Source organism: Mastigoproctus giganteus, chromosome 4 (assembly GCF_048544385.1).
Source record: "Mastigoproctus giganteus isolate SK-2022 chromosome 4, ASM4854438v1, whole genome shotgun sequence".
In the NCBI taxonomy this organism is placed as follows: Eukaryota; Metazoa; Arthropoda; class Arachnida; order Uropygi; family Thelyphonidae; genus Mastigoproctus; species Mastigoproctus giganteus.
Genome location: NC_143578.1, coordinates 32,537,685 through 32,564,740, shown reverse-complemented (window position 1 = coordinate 32,564,740; position 27,056 = coordinate 32,537,685). Strand labels below are relative to the sequence as shown.

The 27,056-nt window shown below is 39.9% G+C and overlaps 1 protein-coding gene across 1 annotated transcript; it reads right to left on the bottom strand.

The window, feature by feature from the left end:
• Positions 1-688: 688 nt before the first annotated feature.
• Positions 689-27,056, bottom strand: LOC150086582 (uncharacterized). The gene is made up of 2 exons (XM_090372193.1): positions 26,183-27,056; positions 689-732 (listed from the first exon to the last, which is right to left on the bottom strand). Exons 1-2 carry the CDS (start codon positions 27,054-27,056, stop codon positions 689-691), a joined length of 918 nt encoding a protein of 305 aa, XP_090228319.1.

Below are 27,056 nucleotides of genomic sequence, written 5' to 3'. Positions count from 1 at the left end.
GCTCAGACATTCTTCGCCATTATTAGATGTTATAGATGCTACTGGTCCTCGTGCAACAGACGTCTCTCGTACAGGAACCGAAAATGCACACCAGCCGCATTCCTGCCCTCTATTAACAGACGAAGGTAAAACGGTGAGGTCCGATTCCACATTTGCCACCGAGACCATTTCGGTGAATAATTCTTGTAGCAGCACTTGGATGGAGTCGGATGGATCGTCACAAAAATCGTATTTGAAGAGAAAAACATCCTCCCAAGCTGATATTAATGTTCCAACGAGCAGCTACGAATCGTTGGCCAATTTGTTGGCCGAAGGCTCTACCAGGGTGGAAAGTTTAAACTCATTGTTCGAAGAAGTCTAACATCTCGTGTCGGGTAAAGATGTCAACTTCGAGTATCAAGTAATCGTGTCTTCTGGGTATGTTGTCAACAGTGGTAGCCATAAGGTAGCACCGAGCCGTGTAATTATAGTTTCATGTAATTCGTTCAGGCATATGCAAATTAAAGTTATCGTTGCATGAAATGTTAAGATAACCAAGCGTGTTTCATAATTCTTCATTATTTAAAAAAATTATATTTTATTTACTTATTTTCGTTTTAATTACATATTATATGGGATCCGGTTGTCAAAGACAGGGGTCTGTAACCTTTTTCCTTGTAGAAGAAGTTTGCCTACCCCTGAAAAATCTTCATACGTGCACTCGGACATATGTATCCGAATGATAATTGATATCTAGATGAAAAATTGATAAAAAAAAAAATGATAAAGTATCGCACACTGGCATGTTGCAGAAAATCTACACTAGGTGGCACGCAGGTGAATTTCGCAGGTAGAACGGTCATTATAATTTCTATCAGCGGGGACAAATTTTTTTTATACCAAACTTAAATAATATAGGGTAGCTTCATTCTCGGAAAACTTACCGACTGTTTTCTAATGCACATGATCGACTTTCTCTATCAATCAATAGCAATCTACAAATATAAGAGGTTGGGTCAAATGTTATCGACGCGCTGTTATAGACAAATTGAGAGATTGGTACTAATAACACTGCATATCAATGACGCACCTGTCACTGTGAACGCCGTATCGTCTCTGCTGCTGTGGATCGCTTTCTCCTTCAACACCGCATGAATGACAGCCAGCTAGGGCACGTTAACTGTCATGTACGTTAGACCGTGATCACAACATAAAAATATGGCGTCATAGTGACAGGTACGTCAATCTAGCATATCACAGTGTTAGGGTGGCAACACATTGCCGAGCCAGCAACAAGTTGCGAATTCTAAAAAAAATTGGGGGGAGAATTTTAGAACAAAAAATCCTATTCATTTATTAAAGAATAACTTTTTTTAAACGCATTGCAATAAAGGAAATTTATTTTCTTCTCCGCATTCCGCACGCAACAACCGACTTCTAGTTTTAAATGTGGCTTAAAAAATAAAAAACTCGAGCCTATCCAAATTTAATTAAAATTGGAGAAGTAAAATATACAAACTTATTCTAAGGAATAAATTTATGAATCCTGGGCTAGTAGAAAACACATTCAAAGAAAAGAATCCTAAACCCACTAGCGGTTTATCTCCGCTCCACATGCTTTCCAATACACTCAATTCCTTAATCATTAATCCTTCGGCATTATTATTATTATTATTATTATTGGACCACCTAATTATTATTGGACCACCTAATTACAAATATCAAGTTGAAGTATGCTAATTCCTACATACTATTAAATTAACTTTCAGATCACAGAACATGTATACTAATAGTAGATATGTATTCAAAACAACACCCATGTGAAGAAAAAAAATTAACAAATGCTATGAAGAAAAATTATTTATCAACAGGGAAACTGAAACAGAACATAGGAACCTTGTTAATACAAGAGCAAGCATCATACACAACAAATGTAAATGTTTTTTCAAATAAGATAATACAAATTATGAGAGGTGGCGCTGGTGGCACCAGCTGTATGCTAGCTAAATTAGTGCGCTCTTAAAAATTAATAAATAAAGAAGGTTTTCGGGAGTGTTACTCAAAAAGAAGTTATATTTTAGATAAAATAAGTGTGGGTGAGTGATAGGTTAAGATTTGAGACCTAAACGTGGTTTTATTTTTCGGACTGAACTTTTTAAAATGGTTATCATTGTTATGTTCGGACATAGGAAATTTCAAGGTCATTAAATTTTTAAGGAACTATAATCAGTCGCTGGGAATTCTTAGTAGAATAGTTGTGCTACATGATAGCTTTGATGTAGAAGTTTTCAGGATACCAAATTGTATTTAAAAATACTCACGTTTTGCTGAGTTATACATTATTGGTATTTTCAAGGTCACAGTAATTTTACCGAGTCAGCCATTTGGATGTTCCAGGAGATAAAACTACAGCAGTGCCACCTGCTTGGTCAGTGGTGACTAGAAATTCGGCATAAATTGCGTAAAATTATGACATCACGAGGCAGCTTCATCACTGAATAAGAGCTACTCCATTTATATGGCTGCGGCAGGTTTAGTAGTTTAATTTGTTAATTTGTTAAACTACTAAAGCACCGAAAGATATATGCTCCCAGAAGGGCCTTCCATGGCGGAAAGGTTTCAGTGGAGACGTCAGACGAAACCCGTTTCAAAAGGTCCACACACGACCTTTTCAACTAAATTGTGATCCAAGAAAGCAACGGGAAACTACTTGGATTATCTTTCCCTTGAAAACTTCAATGATAGCAAGCAAAATAAACCACGGCCCCGAGTCTCGGCGTCCCTTGAATGGGGCAGGGGTGCTAAGAATCTCCGAGCTTGCGTCGAAGAATTTTCTGAAACTAGCTACATGGAACGTTAGAAGCCTACTACAACCAGGAAAACTAGCCAATGCTTTACAAGAAATGGAACGCATTAACATCAACATACTTGGGCTAAGTGAAACCAAATGGCCTGGAACAAAGAAGTTTATATCAAACGACCACCACGTCTTCTGTTCCGGAGGAGAAAACACCAAGCAGACGTACGGCGTCGCTTTCGTTGTCCACAAACAACTGGCCAACAAAGTCACCAGTTTCACCCCAATATCGGAACGAATCGCACTACTACAGCTAGCAGGCAACAAGATCAACCTGAATGTGCTCCAGGTCTACGCACCAACAGCGGACAAAGACGATCAAGAAATTGAATTGTTCTACGACAAGCTAAGCAACACTTTAAAGTCGCTGAAGAAGCACGACATGACGGTCATCCTCGGTGACTTTAATGCCAAAATCGGTCAAGGAAAGCTACAAAACATAGTCGGAGAACATGGCTTGGGGACACGGAATGAACGAGGAGACAGACTCGTCCAGTTCTGCCAAGAAGAAAAATTTAGCATTGCCAACACTTGGTTCAAACTACCACCTCGACGACTATACACCTGGACCTCACCACAAGACTCTGACAACAATATCGTCAGGAATCAAATTGACTACATCTTAGTCAACATCAGATATAAGTCAAGTGTCCTCAATGCAAAAACTTACCCCGGAGCTGACATATCATCAGACCATAACCCAGTAACAGCAACACTACGTCTCAAATTACGAGCAGTCAAACGCACAAGCACAACAAAAAGAATCGACCTGGAGAAACTGAAGAACACCGCCAACAGACGACAAGTACAGCTTCATCTCAACACTACAATCCGATCGATCGAAGCAGTAACAACAGACGTGCAAGCATTCGGGCGTTCACTCAAACAGTGCATCAATGAAACAGCAGAAACCCTGCTAGGACATCAGGCGTCGAAAAAGAAACAACGGTGGATGACCCAGCACATACTAGACCTAATGGATGAACGGAGAATATTCAAAAACAACAACAACCGGGAAAAATACAAAGAAATACAACAAAAGATCAAACAGGAAATCCGGAAGGCGAAGGAAAAATGGATGGAAGATCAGTGTGCAGAAATCGAAGACCTAATCAAGAAAAATGACAACTATAACCTGCACAAGAAGCTTAAAGAAGCTGGAAACATCTACAAACCGGCTCCTATCCCAAGTTTATATACGGACAACAATCAACCTATACTAAGCAAACAAGCCAAACTCGACACCTGGAAGAGCTATATATACAATCTGTTCGGCACCAACAGAAAACCGGCAGAAACGCAACAACAAACACAGGAAGACAATCTCCACATATTAACATCTGAAGTGGAACATGCCATCCGAATAACAAAGCCAGGCAAGGCCTGTGGACCTGATCAGATTCATGTGGAACTGCTGAAACAACTAGACTACAGCAACATCCAACAACTAACGAAATGGTTCAATCAAATCTACAGCAACAACGACATTCCATCCGAATGGCTCCAATCCATCTTTGTGGTCCTACCAAAAAAGGCTACCAGCCGGAAATGCGAAGACTTCAGGCTGATCAGTCTAATGAGCCAGGTGCTAAAAGTCTTCCTCAAGGTGATTCAGCAAAGGATAAGATGTAAGTGCGAAAGTGCACTAGGAAACACACAGTTCGGATTCTGCAGGGGACTAGGCACCAGAGAAGCAATTTTCTGTTTACAAATATTGCTACAAAGGTGCTATGAACATCAAAAAGACGTGTATATATGTTTTATTGACTACGAGAAAGCCTTCGATTCAGTAGACCACGACCGCCTAATTGACCGACTGAGAAAACTTGGGCTTGAAAACAATGATATCAACTTTATTACAACTCTCTACTGGAATCAAACAGCCCGGCTTCGCTATGACAACGATCTGACAGACCCAATTCCAATAAAAAAAGGCGTCCGGCAAGGCTGTCCATTATCTCCCATTCTTTTTAACATCTATTCGGAAATGATCTTCGACCAAACACTGGCTGACAAGAACATCGGCATAAAAGTTAATGGACACTACATCAATAACTTAAGATATGCCGATGACACAGCACTAATAGCGGATTCAGAACAAGATTTACAGACCATCTTGAACGAAGTGGACACAGAAAGCCAAGCATGGGGGCTACGAATCAACAAAAAGAAAACAAAGGTGATGAAGGTCAGCAGGACTGCAAGCAAAATCACGATCAAACTAAACAACGAAAAATTAGAGCAAATACACCGCTTCAAGTATCTCGGAGTGCTCATTGATGACCAGCTGAACCATGAGGCCGAAATCAAAAGCAGAATTGAACAAGCCAGGCAGGCATTCACCAAATGGAGAACCCTCCTCACCGACAGAAGCTTGAACATCGTGCTCAAATTACGCACATTGAAATGCTACATCTGGCCAATACTGCTCTACGGTGTAGAAACCTGGACTCTAACATCAGCCACTACAAAAAAGCTCCAGGCCTTCGAAATGTGGCTCTACCGAAGAATGCTGAAAATTCCGTGGACAGCCAAGATAACCAACGCACAGGTCCTGCAGGACATGCACACGGAACGGGACCTGTTCAAAACCATCATCAGCAGGAAATGCAAATACCTAGGTCACATCGCTAGGAACCAACAAAAATATCACCTACTACCACTCATCCTGGAGGGAAAGATCGAAGGCAAGAAACGCCCAGGCAGACCGAAAATGGCATGGCTAGATAACATCAACACCTGGCTTCACATGACAACAGCACAAATTCTACACGCAGCGCTAGACAGAGAACAATATCAAAACGAAGTCGCAAACGCCATTCGGCAGCATTAAAGAAGAAGAAGAAGAAGAAGAAGAATACAAATTATAAACAATTCGAGGTTTAATACCGAGAGAAAAGTTAATCACACAGCCAACAACACAAACACTGGGAGTAGCAGGATTAAGCTTAGGAAACCTTGGATGACTAAAGAAATAGAAGAACTAATGGTACAAAGGGATAAATATTACAGGCAGTTTAGAAATTGTCCATCAAAGAAAGAACATTATCACAATTATAAAACACTCAGAAATAAAGTGACAGGTATGATAAAAAAGCAAAAAAACACTTATTACAATCATCTTTTCATGGATAAGCAGATAACACAAAAGGATAAATGGAGCATTATAAATAACATGTTAAGTACAAGGAAGAAAAAGTCAAGGGGAAACCAAATTAAAACACTAGTAGAACAGATTTCTGGTGCAAACAAACAATATGAGGCTGCAAATAGGTTTGCCAAAGCTGTATTAGATCTCAACAGATATTTAATACATTATTGCCAAAATTCCTTTACTCAACAAGATAGGCTTCCTCAGATAATGAACTCTTGTGTAGTCTTAGCTCCACATTATACTGAGATTCTTAAAATTATAGAACAATTAAAGAACAAGAAATCTTACGGACTGGACTGTATTACAGTAACCGAAGTAAAGAGAAACAAAGAACAGTTCTCTGTTCTCTTGGTAGAGCTAATAGCACGGATGTTAGAGTCGGGAAGCTATCCTACAAACTTACTGTCATTTAAGATAATTCCTATATATAAAAAGGGACCACCAGATGACTTTTGCAACTACAGACCAATAACAATACAGTCAGTTTTAAATAAGATAATAGAAAATTATATATTTTTCCATATAAGCAAATATTTACATCAATATGGACTGTTAAACAGCTCTCTATTCTCATATCAGAAGGGCAAGAGCACACAGACATTATTAGAGAACTTAATAGACTCTCTAAACTTACATTTAAACAACAATAACTTCATATTGATTTTATTTATAGATTTGACCAAAGCTTATGACCTAATTGATATCCCAATATTGCAACAGAAATTACTGAAATATGGAATAAGGGGAAGACTCAATCAACTACTAGCAAATTATTTAACCAAGAGAAAAATAACAGTAGAAGTAGAAAATACAAAGGGGAAATCTTATAATGTAAAGAGAGGAGTACCTCAGGGCACTCATGCTGGGCCAATCATGTTCAACATCTATATAAATGACATATTCGAAGTAATTAAGAACTCCTTTATAAAAATTTATGCAGATGATATAATCTTATATACAATAGGAAAGGACCTAACAAAAATGGCAAATGATTTACAACAGGATGCAATACATTTACAATCTTGGCTGCACGATAATAAATTAGCGCTCAGCTTTGAAAAAACTAAATTTTTGGTAATAAGGCCTCCTCATCAAACCTTGGACATTCAACCCTCTATCAAATTGCACAAACATGATTGCCTACATGAACAGAATTTCCAGAATTGCGAATGTCTAACTGTGGAAGAAGTCTCAAATCATTGTTACCTTGGGTTATGGATCGACTACAGTCTAAGTTGGATAATGCATATAACAAACTTGTACAAAAAAATGAGATTTTATGTGTACTTTTTCTACTACATTAAGAATAAGTTAAATCTTAGAACAAAAGTAACCTTATATTATGCATTAGTGGACTCCCAACTCAATTATTTAGTAAATATATGGGCACGAGCAAATAAAACAGAAATAAGGGCAATAGACAACTTAATGAATAGGATTCTGAAACTTTTAATGGGGACAAACTCTTGGAATGACCTGAATAAGAGAAGGCAATTTTTGTTGAAACATAAAATATTGTATCCAGTTCAAAAACTAAAATTAAATCTATTCTTAAAAAATCTTAACACTATTTTTGAAGAGTCGAATCTGCAAAGAAATGTCTCACATAATTTAAGGAACCCAAAAGCAATTACTTTGCCTCACCCTAGGATACTAAATAGATTTGGAGATAGGCACACAATGAATGTAATAAACAACTTGTTGGCTAGCATTGATTTCAGGCTCAGGAGAAGTTATCCCATCTCCAAATTAAAATTCCTAATAAGAAAATTCTTGATACTCAATGACACAGTAGATTAGAATTGATATGCAGATAAACTACCTCTGTTTACAGTGTGGAATATACTATGTGTAGTGACTTCATAGTCTTTTCTGTAAGATAACAAATTAGTACAAAACTTGTAAAGGAAGAACTACAACTTGTTGTCAAGAAATTTACTTTTCTTAACAAGTTCATTTATTGTAAACGAATTCTCTTGATAAATAAAATTGTATTGTATTGTATTGTATTGTATTATTATTATTATTATTATTATTATTATTATTATTATTATTGTTGTTGTTGTTGTTGCTCTTATATTATTTCTCCCTGATTAGTATCAGCATTAGTAGAGGCATATGATGCAAGAAAGCAAGCTTATGCAGCATCAGCCAAAAAAAAAAAAAAAAAAAAATCATTTCCACTTCACCCCTTCGTTCATTCGAAATACCTGTGCAGCTGAGCCTTAAACTTTTTTAGGCTATCAACTTCCACGACAAGGGATGGAAGTCTGTTCCACCAACCAACCACCCGCTGGCTAAAGGCAAATTTCCGCACGTCTATCCTACATCTGTCTTTCCTCAATTTGAATTTATGCCCTCTCAGGTGATTATTCTGAGCAAGAGGAAGAATCCCATCAGCATTGAGCAAGCTCAAACCATTCAAGGCTTTATACACCTCTATCAGATCACCTCGCTGGTGCCTAGTCTCCAGACACTGTAATTTGCAAAACTTAAGCCTTTCTTCGTAAGAGCACCCCTTTGTTCCATTCACCAATCTTGTTGCCCTTCTCTGTACTCGTTCCAGCATCTCTACATCCTTCTTGAAATGAGGCCTCCAGACCTGTATACAGTACTCTAGGTGTGGCCTGACCATTGCCTTATACAAGGGAATAATCACCTCCCTATCCCGGCTAGAAAAAGTCCTGTATATCATTGACAAGACACTATGAGCTACTTTTGCAGCTCGTCTGCACTGCTCAGAGAGCTTCATATCTGCCTGCACAATTACCCCCAGATCCTTTTCATTCTCTACCACTGTCAGTGTAGTACCACAGAGTTGATACGCTGCTCTGGGGTTGCTGTTTCCGATATGTAGTACTTTACATTTGTCATTTGCCACCTCTCAGCCCATCTGCACAACCTTTCCAGATCCTGTTGCAGCAGCATTGCATCAGTAGTGTCCTTAACAACCCTGCCAACCTCTGTGTCATCATTAAGCTCGATATACCATCATCAATATCATTTATAAATACAGAAAACAATAATGGATCCAACACTGAACCCTGAGGGACTCCACTAATAACATTAGTCCACGATGAACAGTGTCCAGTGATTACCACTCTCTGTCTTCTCCCCCTCAACCACCCCTTTATCCATAGCAGCAATTTGCCTCCAATGTCACACTGCTCCAATTTGTGTAGCAGTCTTCCATGTGCAACAGTATCAAAAGCCTTTCTAAGATCCAAGTATATAATATCAAAGTTATTCCCTGCATCCAGTTCTTTTGTGACTGCATCATAGTATCCAGTCAAGTTGGACAGGCAAGACTTTCCCTTAACAAAACCATCCTGTGTCTGAGCTATAACTGAAGTCTTGTCTAGATGATCCTGCAGTGCTTCTTTAATCAGTGCCTCCATTAATTTTCCTGGAACAGAAGTTAAACTCACATGTTTATAATTACTTGTGTCAGCCTTTGATCCTCCTTTGTGAATTGGGGTCACATTTGCACATCTCCAGTCCATGGGTACCTCCCCTGAGTCCAAGGAAGTTCTCATAATTATGGCTAAGGGTTTGCTTACTTCCTTTGCTGCCTCCTTTAATATAACTGAATAGATCCCATCCACCCCAGGTGCCTTTCTTGTGTTTATCTTCAACAATTTCTCCTCCACTTTACTCTCAATTAATGCAAGATTCTCTAGCTTACTGCCAGAGTTGAATACACCTCTGGCATTCCCCTCGCTGAATAACTCCTCATGTGTGAATGTCTATGCAAATATTCAGTTAGTTTGTTAACTACCTGAGCAGGATCATCAACAGTTGATTGGGGGATTCCACTCCGTGATGGGTACTGCTACAAAGTACACAGGGTAGTTGTAATGTCTGGTGTTACTGTTGGTCGAGGATCTCTCTGACTATTCTACAGGTGTTCAGGATTGCGACTTTCTGGAGTTCCTTGTAAGTGCTCGCTGGGAGACCTATTGCTGCTAGGCTTGTATGTAGGTTCTTTGGCACCATACCAGTGGTCGACACGATGATCGGGATAGTCGTTACTTCTTGCATATGCCACACCTCCTTGACTTCATGTCTCAGGTTCGTGTACTTCCTAATTTTTTCCTCATGGGTTTTCTGAACATTGCTAGTTTTGGGCACCGCTATGTCAATCAGGTAGCCTTTTCCATCTTGTCCACAAAGGTTATGTCCGGTTTGTTGTGCAGGATTGTCTTATCCGTTATTATGGCGCTTTCCCAGTATAGCTTATGGGTTGGGATTTCTAGTACTGCCTGGGGTTCGTACTTGTAGTATGGTACTCTTTATGAATCCTGGGCTAGTAGAAAACACATTCAAAGAAAAGAATCCTAAACCCACTAGCGGTTTATCTCCTCACTAGCTTCTGATGTATTATCCTGGCTACCTGGTCGTGTCTATGAGTGTACTCAGTCTGATCACCTTGCACCCCACGGTGATGTATTGGATCGTTCCTGAGGCCAGGTGGCATCGTAGACATGTGTCATCTGACATTCCGGGCTCCTTTGCGATGTATTTCCTATAGTTTCTGGTGTTGACTATCTGGTCTTGGATGGCCAGCATGAATCCTTCAGTCTCGGAAAAGAGCCTCCCGCTTGTGAGCCATGCATTGAAAGCAGTGTTATCGATGTGATCTTGATGGAGGTCACTGTAATGTCTTCCATGGAGTGTCTTCTTTGCCCATCTTTCTAGCCTCGTTTCTTGTGCGTCTGGGCGGGAGGGGTTCCTTGCTTAGGTTGATACCACTTATCTATCTTCCTTATGGCCTGGTGCTGTGTTGTTCTCGAAGTAATCACATCTGGTGAGTATGGGCTTGACACACCCAGGGTCCTGAGCTGGATATCATCATTTTCTTTTCTTTCTTAGCGATTCCCTTCTCTCTCTCTCTCTCTCTCTCTCTCTGGGTAATTCAGAATTTTTTTGCCTGGTTCAGCAGAAGCCTCAGGCTTCCTTGCACCATATGGCTAATAATAATAATAATAATCCTTCAGGTTAACTATCGCTGTCTTCTGTTGCTCTATCAGGTCTATCGGGCCCCTTCCTCCCTCTTTCCGAGTTAATGTTAGTCTCTCCACTGCTGACTTCGGGTGGTGTTGGCGACTCTTAGTCATCATTGTCCTTGTCTTTCGCATGATATCTGCTAGCTCGGTGTTAGTCCAATCTGTGACCCCAAAGGAGTATGTTAGTACCGGAGCTACATAGGTGTTTATGGCTTTAACTGTGTTTCCTCCGTTCAATTTTGCTTTCAGCAGGCTTCTGAGTCTCTGTTGATATTTTTCGGTCAGGCACTTCTTGATTTCCTTGTGTTCTACCTGCTGAACCTCCATCATCCCTAGGTATTTGTAGATCTCTCCTTCTGTCATAGCTTCGATCTCTTTACCAGTCAGCAGCTTGTAGTTTCGGCCAACTAATTTTCCCTGGTGCAGTGTGTGGGCCTTGCATTTGTCTAGACCAAATTCCATCCTAATATCATTGCTGTATTCTTCGGTGATCTGGAGTAGTTGCTGGAGTTGTTTCTCGATTGCCGCGGAGAGCTTGATGTCATCGATGTACGATGTACATCAGGTGGGTGAGGGTGTACAGGTTCTTTCTTCCTTCTTCGAGGTTATATCCATAGTTGCTGCCGTTAAGCATGGTGGATAGCGGGTTGAGTGCTAGTCAGAACCACAGTGGGCTCAGTGCATTTGCCTGAAAGATTCCTCTTCTGATGGGGATTGGTTTGATTGTAATGTTCTCGACCTTAATGGTGGTACTCCATTTCGCCACTGTTGTTCCTAGAAATTTTGTCACTATCGGATTGACCTTGTAGATCTTCAGGGTCTCTATTAGCCAGATATGAGGTACGGAGTCGAAGGCCTTGCGGTAATCGATGTAGGCCGTGTATAGGTTGCGGTGCTTCTTGTAAGCTTGCTCCATAACTGCAGCATCTATGGTTAATTGCTGCTTGCATCCTTTGCTCCTCCGCTTGCATTCTTTCTGCTGTTCGGCCATTATGTTCTGACTCTCTAAGTGGTCTAATATCTACTTGGTTATGCAGCTAGTCAGGATCTTGTACATCGCCAGGTTTCTTGTGTCTTCATCTTTAGGCTTCAGATATGTGACTCCTTCAGTGAAAAACTTCGGGATTATCTCCGGGTGCCTTATCATTCGAGTGAACTGCTCTGCTAGGTGCTTGCGTGTGCAAGTGAGCTTCTTGTACCAGTAGTTATGGATGTTATTCTCCTACTCTCTCATCTCTTGTACGTCCTTGGTTTTCTTCCGTTCTATTTCTATCCAGGGGGACTCGACTGTTATGTCTGCAGATATTTCCCCAGAGATCCTCGATCATCTTCTTCTCGGGTGGTCAGTCTCCTGTATTCTCATCTTCTCCCAGTTTCCCGTAGAAGGCTCTTTGGTTCTCATCGAAGATTCAGTTGTTTATTTTCCTCTGGGAGCTCTCTTTGTATCGGCGTAGTCTCTTGCTGAGTGCGAGGAGATTCTGCTTCAGAGTGTCCAAGTATTCTCCTAATCTCTGATTTCTGGTCTCATGTTTGCTGTGGACGCTATCTCCCTTGAGGATGCTCTTCACCCTTCCAATCAATTTCTTACTTCTATTATCCTGTTGGTACTGGGTCAACTGGCCTATCTTGACCCATAATTCTTCTATCTCCTGCTTCTTTCCCAAGCTAGCTGTTCCTTCTGTTTTTGATTCTTCTGCTGCTGAGTTCTCGTTTCTTTTCCATTAATCCTAGTGGCTGCTATGGCAACACAGTATACGGCTATGTGGATAGCCTCCAGGGTTGCACCATTGTTGTCAAGGTAATGTGGTATTATTTGCGGATTAAGGTTGTCTCTCAACAGGATTTTATTTGGCCTCTGCTTTAGGTATCACGTGGGTTATTGTGAAGTAGTAGTAGTGGCATGTGATGCAAGAAAGCAGTGTGTATGAGCTTATGCAGCATCAGCCAAAAAAAAAAAAAAAAAAAAATCACACCATTCCCTCCAAATGCCTGTCCAGTTCATCCTTAAAATTTATTCAACCTATCAACTTCCACAACGACAGATGGAAGTTTGTTCCAGCAATTAACCACCCGCTGGCTAAAGGCAAATTTCCGCACATCTATTCTACATCTGTCTTTTCTTAATTTGAATTTATGTCCCCTTAGGTTCGTAATCTGAACAAGTGGAAGGATCCCATCAGAATTCAGCGTGCTCAACCCATTCAAGGCCATTCCTTCGAATTCTGTTAGGGCATTCTTCCACTCGTCTTCTATTCTGGATATCATGGCTTCATCTCTCTTTCCACTTCGGCTACTCTGGGTTGCATTTCTTCTTGTTCTTCCTCCTCTTGTTCCATATTGACCATATTCTTTGTTCTTTGTTTTGATCGCTCACATCCTGCTTGATTTTTTCCAAAATGCCAGGAGCTATTAGGTTCATCGTCCCGATGGTCCTTCTTTGGTCCGCTAATCGCTGGTCGGTGATCTAAATATCTGGGAATCGTTCCAACCACTTGGTATGTATTCGCGACCTGTAACATTGTCATATCGGTCTGTAGCCTGGTTATTCCATAGTATGCTCACATGATGTAAGTATTCATTTCGATGCTCCACTTCATGCGTTGGCGTCTTCTTCCTTCCTGGGTGGTCACTAGCACAGCTGCACAGGAAGCACTTCCACTTGGTGGGGCTGGATGGTCTTGTCCTTCTCTTGTGGTAGCCATACGGGGGACAGTGCCACTTGCTCCACTGTTCCCCGTATGGCTCGGGAGACAGTTTCCAACTTTTCGAACCGACTCCTCTGCCTAAGGCCTGATCGCAAGTGACTTTATCCTGCGCCACACTCGATGCAGTATGATTAATATTTCTCTGCTTCATCATCCATCTATGGAGGTGGACTTGTTTAGTTTCGGCTTATGTCCAGTGGTTTTTTTTAGTTCTCGCGAGTGGCACCAGATGGTGCCACCATCTGCCTCAGCCGTCACTCCGACCTTTGGGAAGATAAGTCTAATGGAGCAACTTTCGCGATTTTTTTTATTATTATTATATCGGGCTCCCAGCGTAATAGACCGCGTTCGCTTCCACCAAGGCGAGATTCGAGCCCGGGTCCATTAGGCCGGTAGTCCAATGTCTTAACCACTGGGCCATCGCACCCCTTTATTATTATTATTATTAGCAGCAGCAGCTATATTGTGCAAGGGAGCCTGAGGGTTGTGCTGCACCAGCCAAAAAAAAAAAAAAAAAAAAAATTCCCGAGATACCCTGGGGGAGAGAGAGAGAGAGAGAGAGAAAGTAGAAGGGAATGGATATAAATGCAGCAGAACAACCTTTCTAGTATCAGTTAAGCGTACAAACTGTAGCAAGAATGGGGAAAAGGAGTGAGCTAAAGGACTTCGAACGGGGCATGGTAGTAGGTGCAAGACGTGGTGGACAAAGCACCTCTGAAACGGCCGTTCTGAACTATTCACGCACCACAGTTTCAAGGGTGTATCGAGAATGGTGCAACGAACAGAAAACATCCTCTCAACGGCACTCCTGTGGAAGAAAATTGATTGTTGATGAGAGAGGTCAGAGGAGGATGGCTAGAATTGTGCAAGCAAACAGACGGGACACAACGTCGCACATCACGTCAAAATACAACCTTGGTGCGCAGAACAAAATATTCCAACGGACCACTAGTCGCACTTTGTCGCGAATGGGTTACAACAGCCGACGGCCACATCGCGTACCTTTGTTATCAATGAAGAACAAAAGAGCACGCCTCCTGTGGGCACAGTAACACCAGCACTGGACTATCGAGGATTGCAAAACAGTTGCTTGGTGTGACGAGTCGAAGTTCCTGGTGCATCATGTTGATGGAAGGCTAAGAATTTGGCGAAAACAACATGAATCCATGGACCCGTCTTATCTGACGACTACTGTGCAAGGTGGTGGGGGCAGTGTTATGGTGTGGAGAATGTTTTCTTGGCCCACTTTGGGTCCATTGATACCCATAGATTGACGTCTGAATGCCACATCGTACTTACACATCGTTGCTAACCAAGTGCATCCGTTCATGTTGACAGTTTATCCTCAGTCAGATGGTTACTTCCAGCAGGACAATGCGCCGGCGCACAAAGCCCGTATCACTATGGAATGGTTCCAGGAACATGACAATGACTTTTCTTTGCTGCAGTGGCCCGCTCAGTTCCCTAGATCTGAATTCTATTCAACATCTTTGGGATGAGCTGGAAAAGGCTGTTCGCTGCAGGTCTACACCTCCGTCGAATCTCAAGGAACTGCGTGATACACTTATGTCTGCATGATACTCCATTCCTGCACAACGTTTTCAGCATCTTGTTCAATCCATGCCTAGACGAATTCAGGCTGTTTTGAAGACTAAAGGAGGCTCAACACGCTACTAAGTAGGTGTACCTAATAAAGTGGCAGCACAGTGTATTTTACTATTAAATACTTCTACTATAAATAAAAATAAATAGAAAAATACTAATACATTATAAATAAATTACTACTACTATTAATAATAAACTGAGGTTCATTATTATTACTACTACTGCTGGGAGTCTAATTGTTGCATGTTGACGGACGGACTGGGAAAAGACATGTAGGCGCTTAACTTAAAAGCAGAGGTGCCTAACACACTCATTTATTAAAATCTGTTTAATTTTTCCATCTTTCACAAGATCGACCTGTTCTGAAGTGCAACATTTTCATAAGGCAGGGAAGGGCAATTCAGCGCGCATGCGCAAAACGTTTCTCGCTCGAAAATCAGCAACATCATTCTGTAGCTCATCCACGCGCTCGCTGGCAATGTGAAGGCTCCCATTCAAACCAACGTGCAGTAATTCAGTAAAACATCGCTCTAGAGCTCGCGCGTAGGCACCCTTATTCAGTTTTTACAGCGAGGGCGTCTTTCCAGCAGAAATTCACCAGGAATGGAGCTGGAATTGTGGCTGTAGCACCTAACGCGATATGAAGAAGGAAATTACTCTTTGGATCATATAGTGTTTATTATGGATGAGACTTGGCGCAGACATTTTGAACTAGAGAGCAAGCAGCGCAGCATGCAGTAGAAACACACTATGGCAGTCAACTCAGTGACACTTGTAAACAAAAATGCAAGTAGTAGGCACAAGCAGTTTTAAAAATCATAAGATTGGCAACGTAATTTAGTCATACACAACACTGACTCCTCATAGCCTTAGTTGCTCTAGCACAGACACAAAAATAACAAGACATCACGCGTCCATTTCTTGCCTACATTTTTTTCCTAATTTTTTTCACACAAAATATACATTTTTTAGATTATTTTGTAACGAAACATTAATGTGTTAAATGTTACTTATTAGGAAGAAATTACAAGGACTGCTGTGATATTTAGAACTTATTTAGAATAAATTTCATAGTAATATCATGTATCACTGTGTATACACGACCTGGAGAAAAATTACAACATAACCGGGCGCTCGAACATGGCATGCTTAAACCTTAAGACCCCGGCCAAATCCAGAGAGGTGGACCTCTAATTTACCACCGTCTTGCTTAGAACTGTCACTTTTGGAACGTGTTTTAACTTTACAACCCTCGTAATTAAGTTTATTTTCATAAATTGGTTGTCAAAGACTAATTATCAAATTAAAGTATGCATTTTTCGTTGCGAGTTCGTTCAGCACTTTGCGTAAATTTATAAACGGCGTATTGAGATTTTAAAAAGATGTTCGGGTACTGGCTCAAGCCCTAAAAGTATAAATTCAATTAAGCCAAGTTGTTGGGTTTTTTTTTTTTTTTATTTATAACTCCCACAAGGTAGTCGAGCGGTCAGATGCGAGAGTGCATAAGTACACGTGCCTTAAGTGACAGCCGGAGTTCACGCCCGTGACTGCTAAATGCGGTGCTGTTTCTGGTATCCTCTCTATCTTGTGAACTCCTCTGACAGTGTGACCGTCCTGGAGTACAAACAGAAAATTTATTTTATTTTATATATATTTATTAAGTGTTTTAAATAGATTTTCACATAACCTTCAGTAGTGGATGATGCTATTTCATGGTCACAGGTATAGAAGGTTACTTATATGAGGTGCTGAATTATTTATTTAACATGAAATATAAAAATTAATATCTCAGATAAAATATTTATTACTGCCGCCTAAAATGAACTCCCATAAAGGCAATTTTTTAAATCTATTCCAAAAGCTATGTATAAAAATTTAGCGTCCATTATTATTATCTCTTCGATCATTTGCTATCCTTTTTTCCATTTAAAGCAGAGATTTCCAACCCGCGGCTGGTAGCCATTTGGCAACCTTCAAGTGTTAGTTATTAAATGTGAAAAAAATACCAGAAATAGAAATGTAGAGAACATAAATTAAATTCTATTTCAAAATAAAATGCATAATAATATGCATTTTATAATATGCTCTTGCGGTCCGAAACCTTTTTCCACGACCTTTGGCATCTTATGTTTTCATCCCTCAGCCAAAAAAAGGTTGTACTCCTCTGATATTCAGCGCATTTCTTTTAGTAATCTCCACAAACTCGTTTTTTTTTTTTCGAAAATATAAATGAAGAATTCGCTCCTAAAGTGGGCTTAGATTTTTAATTATCAATGACATTTTTCTACTAATATAAGTCATGAACGATTTTTAACGTTCATGACTTATATTATAACGTATAACGATTTTTATCAAAACCATAAATTCCTTTTATTTTCTTCTTTTTAATATTCTTTTTTAGCAAAACAAATACACCGATATTACTAATTTTCGATTTTATTCTGTTTACTAACCTTTTTGAAGTTCCTGTAGCAGCAACAACTTTCTTGCACTTGTCTTCTCGGAAAACGATTTCGAAATAAAATTTTCCCACTCTTTTGTCAAAAAACTTAAAACATTAAAATAATCTATTGTCCTTAGCTATGTAGACACTTGTTTTTTTTATACGCGAGGACATTTTTAAATTAGTTCAAACAAACGAACAAATTAATTATTTTTAATTGCCACTAACTAGTGCTTCTACTCTACTTATTTCTGAGTAATGGTTTTGGTAATGCGCGTGCGCGTCACGTATAATATTTTAATTTACATTGGCAACTTGCCAACCTTATTTCCAGACGATGAATTTCTATCATTCCACCCCTACTCGATTGTAACTTAGTACGCGCCCGTTAATTTATTCATATCACGTGTTTCATCCTAATTTCATATGCATTAACAGCCGATAAAAGTTTCAGACTGAGAAAAGGAACAGTTCGTTTCCCAAAGTACTCCGATTTTTTAAAATTATTGATTTAAAATTATTGATATTGTACTCCGATTTTTTAAAATTATTGATTTATCTCTAATCCTATGCAGATACCTCCGATTTAAAGCTGTAAGTATTATGTTTTACATCCTAAAATTTAGTTACTTCATTTTTCGACTTCTGGACAAGAGTCAAAATTAAAAATTTTATGAAACGTCAATCCTGTTGATATTAGATGCGGGTGTATACGCACACCCACTGGAGAAGGCTGAGGGACCTTAGCTCCCCTTTCAGAACATTTTTTTTTATGTTATAATCGTACTGTCACCTATTAAAGCTCGTAAAAGCTACTAATGTGGAAGGCATTAACCTCCCCCTAACCGAACGGCGATCTCTTCCACCCCCGTCCATCTCGAGCCCTACCTCCCAAAGTCACTGATACTTCTTACGCCCCTAATTATAATTCATATATTTTTTTAATTATCTTTCGAATCTCACGAAATAGTGTATTACAGTAAAATTTGCATTAAGAACCAGTCTACTTTTTAATTAAATTATTTCCGCCCTTTCTTTATAGTTTTTCACGTTTACTGTGATAAACTGTAAAGAAAGCGGTAAGTGTATACAGTACTTCCATATGTAGGGCAGAGGTAATGGCTGAAGCGGTGTACATTATATTGCTTCAGTTCTTGATACAATATTACTGCCTTGTCATTTTATTAGGACCATGGACGTGACGTCGCCCTTGTCGATACTATGTGTATATATGGATGGCTTTCATTATACGTGAGGCGTTTTAAAATTTTAAAGCTTGAGTATGAGTTCATTTGAGGAATCTGGTAACTTTATTTTTCAGCATAGTCACCTTTGGAGTGGATATCCTTTTGCCACCGATGCTGCGATGCGTTGATTCCAGCTGCGAATAAAGTTTCTATTGGGCCTCCAGGATTGCATCCACTGCAGCAATGACCCCACTATCGGTGTGCAAATAGATGCTCCAGGTATTTTTTCAAATTAGGAAATAGATCAAAGTCTGATGGTGCTATATTTGGAAATATGGGGGATGGTCTAAGATTTCAAAGGCCCCCACCCATACAGTGCAGGGTAGTTTTGGGTATGTACCTGCTGATTGCGTAACATAATGATGTGCAACCATATTTAGCCACGACCTGATGTTTTAGCATTTTAGCAATTTTTATTTGGCTTTAGCCTATCTTATTGATTCCTGTTACATTTTGTTTCCTTTTTAATTTTTTTTAGTCAAATAATTCCAGAAATCTTTAATATTGTCTTGTTATGGTTGCCGAGTGAAGAAATATGCAATTGCAAAATGAAAATGAAAAGATTGCAACAAAAATGTGTGCAATGTAATGATCATCACCTTGTAGGAACTGAGTAACTTTAATTCTTTTGGAGAAGAAAGAAATGTACATTTTGACTCTGCGTCTTATGTCGAACTGCAGACGAAAACTCAGAGGCAGTAGACGCGGAGTCAAAATGCGTCTACGACGAACTGCTCTCAAATAATCGCAAATCAGCATACGAAACTTCTTCAAATGCAGGGTGAGGCAGGAAAAAGGACGATTTAAAACTCAATAATTAAATAAAGAAATTTTATTTTCCAATTTACAGATATGCTATCTTAAAATACATAGCATGCCGTTCATTTTTTTTATTTTTATTAACATGATACCGTCGAGGTACCCGTGGATAGCGCAGTTGGCATAATTACCGTCCTCCCCACAGCAGGTGGAAAAGATCTGAGTTCGAATCCCGTCAATGACGCGAGGAATTTTTATGGCCCTTTTTTCAGAACGCGGCTAAATTAATCGGTCTCAGGAGAGGGTAGCATGGTTTTTTCTTCCGGAAACTCGTGTTTTTCATCCAGAACAGCAAATCGCCCACAGAACACACGCAATTTACAGACATATTATGTACGGTGCAATATGGCCTAAGTTGCTGTCGTTGTAGTAGTAGAGTTTAAGGAGCATCAGCAACTAAGGCCACATGGCTCCGTGTATACTGTCTATAAATTGCGTGTGTTCTGTGGTGGGTTTTATGTTTGCTGGATGAAAAACCAGAGTTTCTGAGATAAAAAAAACCATACTACCATCGCCGGACACCGACTAACTCAGCCTCTTTGTGCAAAAGGCCCATAAAATTTCCTCACGTCAACGATGGAACTCGAACTCAGGTCTTTTCCATCCAGTGTTGGGAGGAAAGCGATCTTACCAACTGTGCTACCAACTAGAGCTGCCTAAGTTGCTGATGTGCCTAAAACACTGCAACAATCAATTAACCAATATCATCGAGGTGACCTACGTCTTTCTGTCAGACATTCTTCCAATCTTCCATGCATGTTTCCCATGATGCAGTGTAGCGTATGCAAAGGAATTCCTGCAATTTCTTCGCGAATTCTTTCAGCTCTTCAGTATTGTGTGGGTGATGAGACTACACCTTGTGCCCTCGTGGTAGCACAGTTGGTAGATTCGCCGTCCTCCCGACACCTAATGGAAAAGGCCCGAGTTCGAGTTCCGTCGATGGCGTGAAGAATTTTAATGGGCGTTTTTCACAACGTGGCTGAGTTAGTCTGTTTCAGGCGAGGGTAGCACAGTTTTTCCTTCCGGAAACTCGGGTTTTTCATCCAGCCAAGAGAAAATCGACCTCAGAAACACACGAAATTTACAGACAGTGTACACGGAGCAATATGGCCTTAGTCACTGATTCTCCTAAAACCCTACTAGGACAACTACACCTTGCTTTTTAAATGACCTATAAAAACATCACATGCTGACAAATATGGGGACCTTTGGAGGCCAAGAAATGTGTCCATTCCTAGTGACGTGACATGAAATTGCACACCACACCGATACCCGGTCACTATGCAGAGTGGTTGCTGGTGGAATTAGCTAGGGTTTTCTTCTGACCAATAGTGAAAGTTTTGTTTATTGACAGATCTCTTTAGATGAAAGAGAGCTTCATCAGACATCCACAGATTGTGAATAAAATCTTCATTATGAACCATTTGAGTTAGTAATTCTTGAAAAATTTTAAGAAGAAGATCGCCAAGTTTTAATTCTTGAAGTGTCTGTACCTTTTAAGGATAGACATTTAAGTTCTAGTGCAATATTCATCGTACATCTGTATTGGATAAATTCAACGACAGTGCATACCGATGTGCAGACCTCTTTATACTTCGTACGAGAGCGGTCTTGGCAGCTGCGCTGTTTTCTGCTTATTTCATTCAGAGACTCTGAGATCAGAACCAATTTCTTCGAAATCACATACCATGTTCTAATGACACATGAGCAGGAACGCGGAATAAACGTCGAGCAGCTTCTTGTTTTTGTAAAATGCCTTGACTCACGTTGTTCATCACTCTCCTGTACCATGGCTACCAACTGGACGTGGACAAGAATATGTCAGGTGACGCAGTCTTCCCCACTACACCGGTAACCAGAAAACCTGTTTTTAAAATAGCCTGTATTATTTAATTTAATTTTATTTTATTTATTTTTCTTTGATCTTAAAATGAAATGACTTATTTGTTTCTAGAGAAACCTAAAAGAATTATAATATGGCTGGTTCCGATTCCTCATATAATGAAATTTAATGTGATTAATCCTAATATGACGTCAAGATACAAATTTAGCGTCTGAACATGCAAATTATGCAGACTAGAAAAGTGCGCAATACAACAGCATCACTCATTTCTAGTGAGATGATTGTCATTGTGCAATAATGTAACTCTTGGCTAACCTTAAACCTTACTTCGAGACTTCCATTTTGTCTCTGATGTTGTTCACATTTAAATTGCTACTGATGACACGTTTTAAGGTTTATGCCATCTCGGCTTGCTCCATCATTCTCCCAGTAACCATCCACCGCTCCTAACGTCTGTGTTGCATTCCACAGAAAGAGAAAGCCTAACTAGCGCCTAGCACCAGATGTGAGGCTTTTCATAGGTGTCATGAGCTCTGATCGAAATCAGAATCACTATCGGAATCAGGTCTGGAGATCTGGTTGGCCAAATCTCCCATTCTGATTCCGATTAAGCATGTGTGGGTTGCTGTAGAGAAACAAATTGCAAAGTACCAACATCCTTCCAGAACTACCAAGATCTAAGATGTGCATTTGTAGAAGAGGGGAATTTATTATCCTAAGGCCTTGTTATCAGTTTTGTAAACAGCATAAGGAATCGTTGTGAGACTGGTTCGGCTGTCAGGAATGATCGCCATCTTGAACACCTCTAATTATTCAGGACTGTCACCTCAGTTTTTGGTAATCATCAGTATAATTGTCTTAAAATAATTCTCCCGTCCCTCAAAATTTGACAAAATTCCACCGACTATCTCAGATTTTATACTTGTAATTTAAATTTTCCACACCAATGTATATAGTGTGTTAAAAAGATGCTTATTTGTTATACCTCCTGGTTATCAATCAGAGTAGACCAGTAATGTAAAAAAAATGTTTTATAGCTTGTTCATTATGAATGTCGGCTGCTTCTTTCGAATGTATTCCAGTTTTATCAGCGATTGGCGAACATTCTTAAGAACATCGCATTCCCACAGGTGGTGTTGCTATAGCAACCTTCAGATGTGGGTGCTTCCATGTACGTTCATCAGCAACACTGCTCTCGTTGGATTCTTGATATGTGAGGAGACTCATCCATACATCGCTGGAGATGTATGAGGATGATGCTATCAACTGCATTATTTACAAAACCGCATTACTTACAAAAATAGGACATATTCCTAGATACAGTATGTGCCTAATATAGTGAAAAGGGCTGTTCAATAAGTAATGATCATAATTTTTCATGTTTTTGAAAGATTTTTAGCTATATTTAGCCGCTTTATTGACTAATTGTTATATTAAATTATTTTCTATAAGTAGCTTATAGACCTAGTCAAGATCCTTGGTTTATTTTGAATTGAGACAGCGAGATTTTGGAAGTTAATTAATATTTAAGTGTCCGTAGATTTACTGCCGTTCGTAACTTACCGCCGTTGTTATACGATACAACGTTATATCCCGAACTAGATAGTCATTTATCAATTAATTATCAATTAATCAGTAAAATTTATTAATCTTGTTAAACTTCATTGTCAATTAAATTGTACTTTTTAACTAAATACATATAACAACTTAGATTTTGCAAACGTAACATAATTAATTAATACATAACTTGATACGGAAGTTATAGAAACGGAACTCGTAGATAATACGCGATAATACAAGTACAGGTCACTTTTCAAAAATCCGTGAATTAGGGTTGAATTTGAAAGTGTCTGCAATTCTGCCCAGACACGATAGTGGGAGTATATGATGAGAGCCTTGTCGATCAATTCGGCCCTAGAAAGATTGTGCAAGGCTCAAGGGTAGATTTTTTTCAGCCTGGTCTGTACTTGCTAACAGGAGACTGCTTCTACAGGGATGGGTTACACTTAAATAGAAAGGGTGCAAGAATATTTGCTGATGCTATCGAGGCAATGTTAGGTGGGTCGGAAAACTGCTAGCTTGGGGGGGGTTACAAGGACTAATAGATTAACAGTAGCCACTGGCAGAGGCGAAAGTGATTCTTGCACTGCTCTATTGGAATGAGCAGCAGCCTGGAAAACAAGATGCAGGGTATTTCTGAGACTGCTGGGAGTCATTGCTGTACAAGTAAACACATGGGTTGTGTTAGGGGTAGCCAAGAATAGAAATAGGTGCATGTATACTTCCGTATAAAACAAAGCTAGGAGTTTGGTAAATGAATTTGAGGTATTGCCCAAAACATCAAAGGCAGATATTGTTGGAACATCAGAGACTTCGTGTCACACAAATATAAGGAATGCACAACTGGAATTTGGGGAGTACAATGGGTACAGAAAGGATAGGAAGGGAGGAGGGGTTATGCTACTGGTTAAGAAACACATAAATTCCAAGGAAGTGAAGCCAGTCGACATCGCTGGACAGTGCAGTGTCGAGTCAGTTTGGTGTGACATAAGCATTGGGAGATCACAATTAAGAGTAGGAGTGTGTTATAGGCCTAATGACTCTGATGAGTATAATAAGAAACTGTACAGGGAAATAGAGTGGGCCAGTAAATCAGAGAGTCTTATAATGGGGGATTTTAATTTCCCAGATATTGACTGGAATTTGGGGGATGGTCACTCACACACTAGCAAGGCTTTTGTGGATTTATTGGATGATTGTTTTCTACATCAGCATGTTCGGGAGGCAACTAGAGGGAGGAATACTCTTGATTTGATTATCAGTAGTGATTCTTCATGCATTAAGAATCTGCAGATAAATGAACCACTAGGTGGCAGTGATCACAGTGTGCTGAAGTGGGATTTACTCAAAGAGGTAACTACCATTAGGGGTAAAGGGAAGGGTTATTGCTTCCGTAAAGGCGGCTACGATGGACTGAGACAGTATTTAAATTCTATACGGTGGGACCAACTAATGATGTTACCAACAGCAAATTCAAAATGGGAAGCATTCAAAGAACTTATCTTGGAAGCATACTGTGATTTTTTAGTGTTTTCCACCAACCATGGAATAAAACGAAAGAAGAAACCAAAATTTTTTAAAATATTTAATATTTACAATAAATTATTTACAAACAATATTACTAATAGTAATTTTAAAATAAAATAAAACAACTGTGATATACAAGATAATAATAAAATGCCGAATTTAAAATGCAATAAAATATACTGGTTAAAATCGCTAAAATACTAACTGAAGCTTTCAAAGGCTTCTGCCTTCTTTCTCAACAGTGTAATTTCTGTTCTGCGGTGCATCATTAAATACCAGCAAGTTCACGGTGCATCTCACGTGGACGTGTACTGTTCCCGTCAGAACCGGAAGTGGCTCGGGAGCGTTTCAGGCAAAAACGTTCATCCCCTCCAAGGATTACCGCCTCAAAGAGGGGATGAATGCGTGTGCCCCTATCTCTATTTATATTTTTCTCGGTAGAACTAATTCGCAAGCTCTCGAGCCACTTGCGGTCCCAAAATCTATGCGCCCGATCAGTGATGACCGCTTCATCTGGGGAGATTTGATGTTGCTTCTCCCAGAAATGTTCAGCTACGGCGGATTTGCCATAGTCTGCATTTCTTATCGCATTTGTGTGCTCCCCCAGACGATCTTTGAGACGCCGTTTTGTTTCTCCCACATAACACTCCCCACATTCCGGGCATTTAATACTGTATACGACCCCACTTATATTTTCATTTAAGACAGGGTCCTTCACCTGTGACACGATTGTGTGCAGCTTCCTGCCTGGGAGCTGCACACAACGTGTCTGGTAATTCCTTAATACGCGAGCTAAACGCTCGGATAAACCCGGATAGTAGGGAATGTATGCGGTGGCTATTGGCGTGAAGGACTCACTTCTACGCTGCCCTCCACTAATGTATTTCTCTATGATCCTCCGGGGGTAGCCACACTTCAAAAGATCCGCCGTAACACGTTCATACTCCAAGTTTCTATCCTCTGAGGTACTACAATGGGATTTTGCCCTATCCACTAATGCTCTTACTACACTGTTCCTGTGATAATTAGTCTGCGCTGAGTTGTAGTGTGAATATTGGCCCCTGCACATAGATTTTCTAAATACTTTTGTTTTCAAATGCTGGCCTTCTCTACAAATCAGCACATCCAGGAACGGCAAAACCCCTCCTTCCTCTACCTCAGAGGTGAATTGTATGAACGGGGAGAAGCTATTAAGAAAATTCAACGTATCATCCTCACTCCCTTCCCGAATAACTGAAAACGTATCATCAACATACCTTTTCCACGGACGCATAGGGAGAACTGTAGTGTTAAATAGTCTGGACTCGAGCTCCTCCATCGCTAAATTAGCTATGATGGCACTGATGGGGGAGCCCATAGCTGCACCGTTAACCTGCTTGTACATGGTGTTATTAAACACCATGGTAGTACTCGAAAGACATAACTCTATTCCTTTACATATGTCCTCTAAGTTTAGTTGCGTCCTATTATTCAAGGTGGTGTCTCTTTCTAAAGCCATGTACGCACAATGTATCCCATGGTCAATTGGGATGCAGGTAAACAACGATGTTACATCAAAGGATATCATAACCTCGTTTTCTTCTATACGTTGTCTTCTTATGAATTGTACAAATTCTTTACTGTCTCTGATACTATGTTCAGAGAGTCCAACTAATGGTGACAGTAGTTTGGCTAGGAAACCAGATAATGCATACGTGGGGCTGCCAATAAACGAGACTATCGGTCTGAGTGGCACACCCACTTTATGTATTTTTGGCAAACCGTAAAATCTCGGTATCTGGCTTCCTGTGGCATGTAATGCCCAATACCGTTCCTTTGAAATCTTATTGGATTTCATCCAACATTGCACCATCTTATTAACTTGTCGTTCCAGATTCGACAGGGGATTCTTATGAATAATCATATAGGTTGTGCGATCATTTAACAAATCTAATGCTTTGCTTACATATGCTTCTTTATCCAAAACCACCGTTGCTCTACCTTTATCAGCTGGTAGGACCACAACATTATCGTCCTGCTTAAGACTTTCTAGTGCTAATCTTTGCTTTATATTAAGATTCGAGGGAACTTTCTTGGCTTGACTTAAAATAGCTGCTGTTTTCACACGGATTTCATTGGCCATGCACACAGGTAACTTACTAGCCGCTCTCTCAATGCCCATAGCTATTTCTGCTATGGGCACTTTGGGCGGAATCGTAGCAAACTTAGGTCCTAGATTTAACACTTCTATTTGATCATCAGTCAACTGTTTACTACTGATATTAACAATAAAGTTACTATTGGTACTATTATCACTATTACTCCTGGACAT

Excerpts from the sequence above, each read along its gene's own strand:
- LOC150086582 (XM_090372193.1), bottom strand. The coding sequence starts at position 27,056 with ATGTCCAGGAGTAATAGTGATAATAGTACCAATAGTAACTTTATTGTT. Across the intron at positions 733-26,182 it reads ACTAAACTTAGAGGACATAT|ATATCAATTATCATTCGGAT; the intron begins GTAAAGGAATAG and ends TTTTTCATCTAG.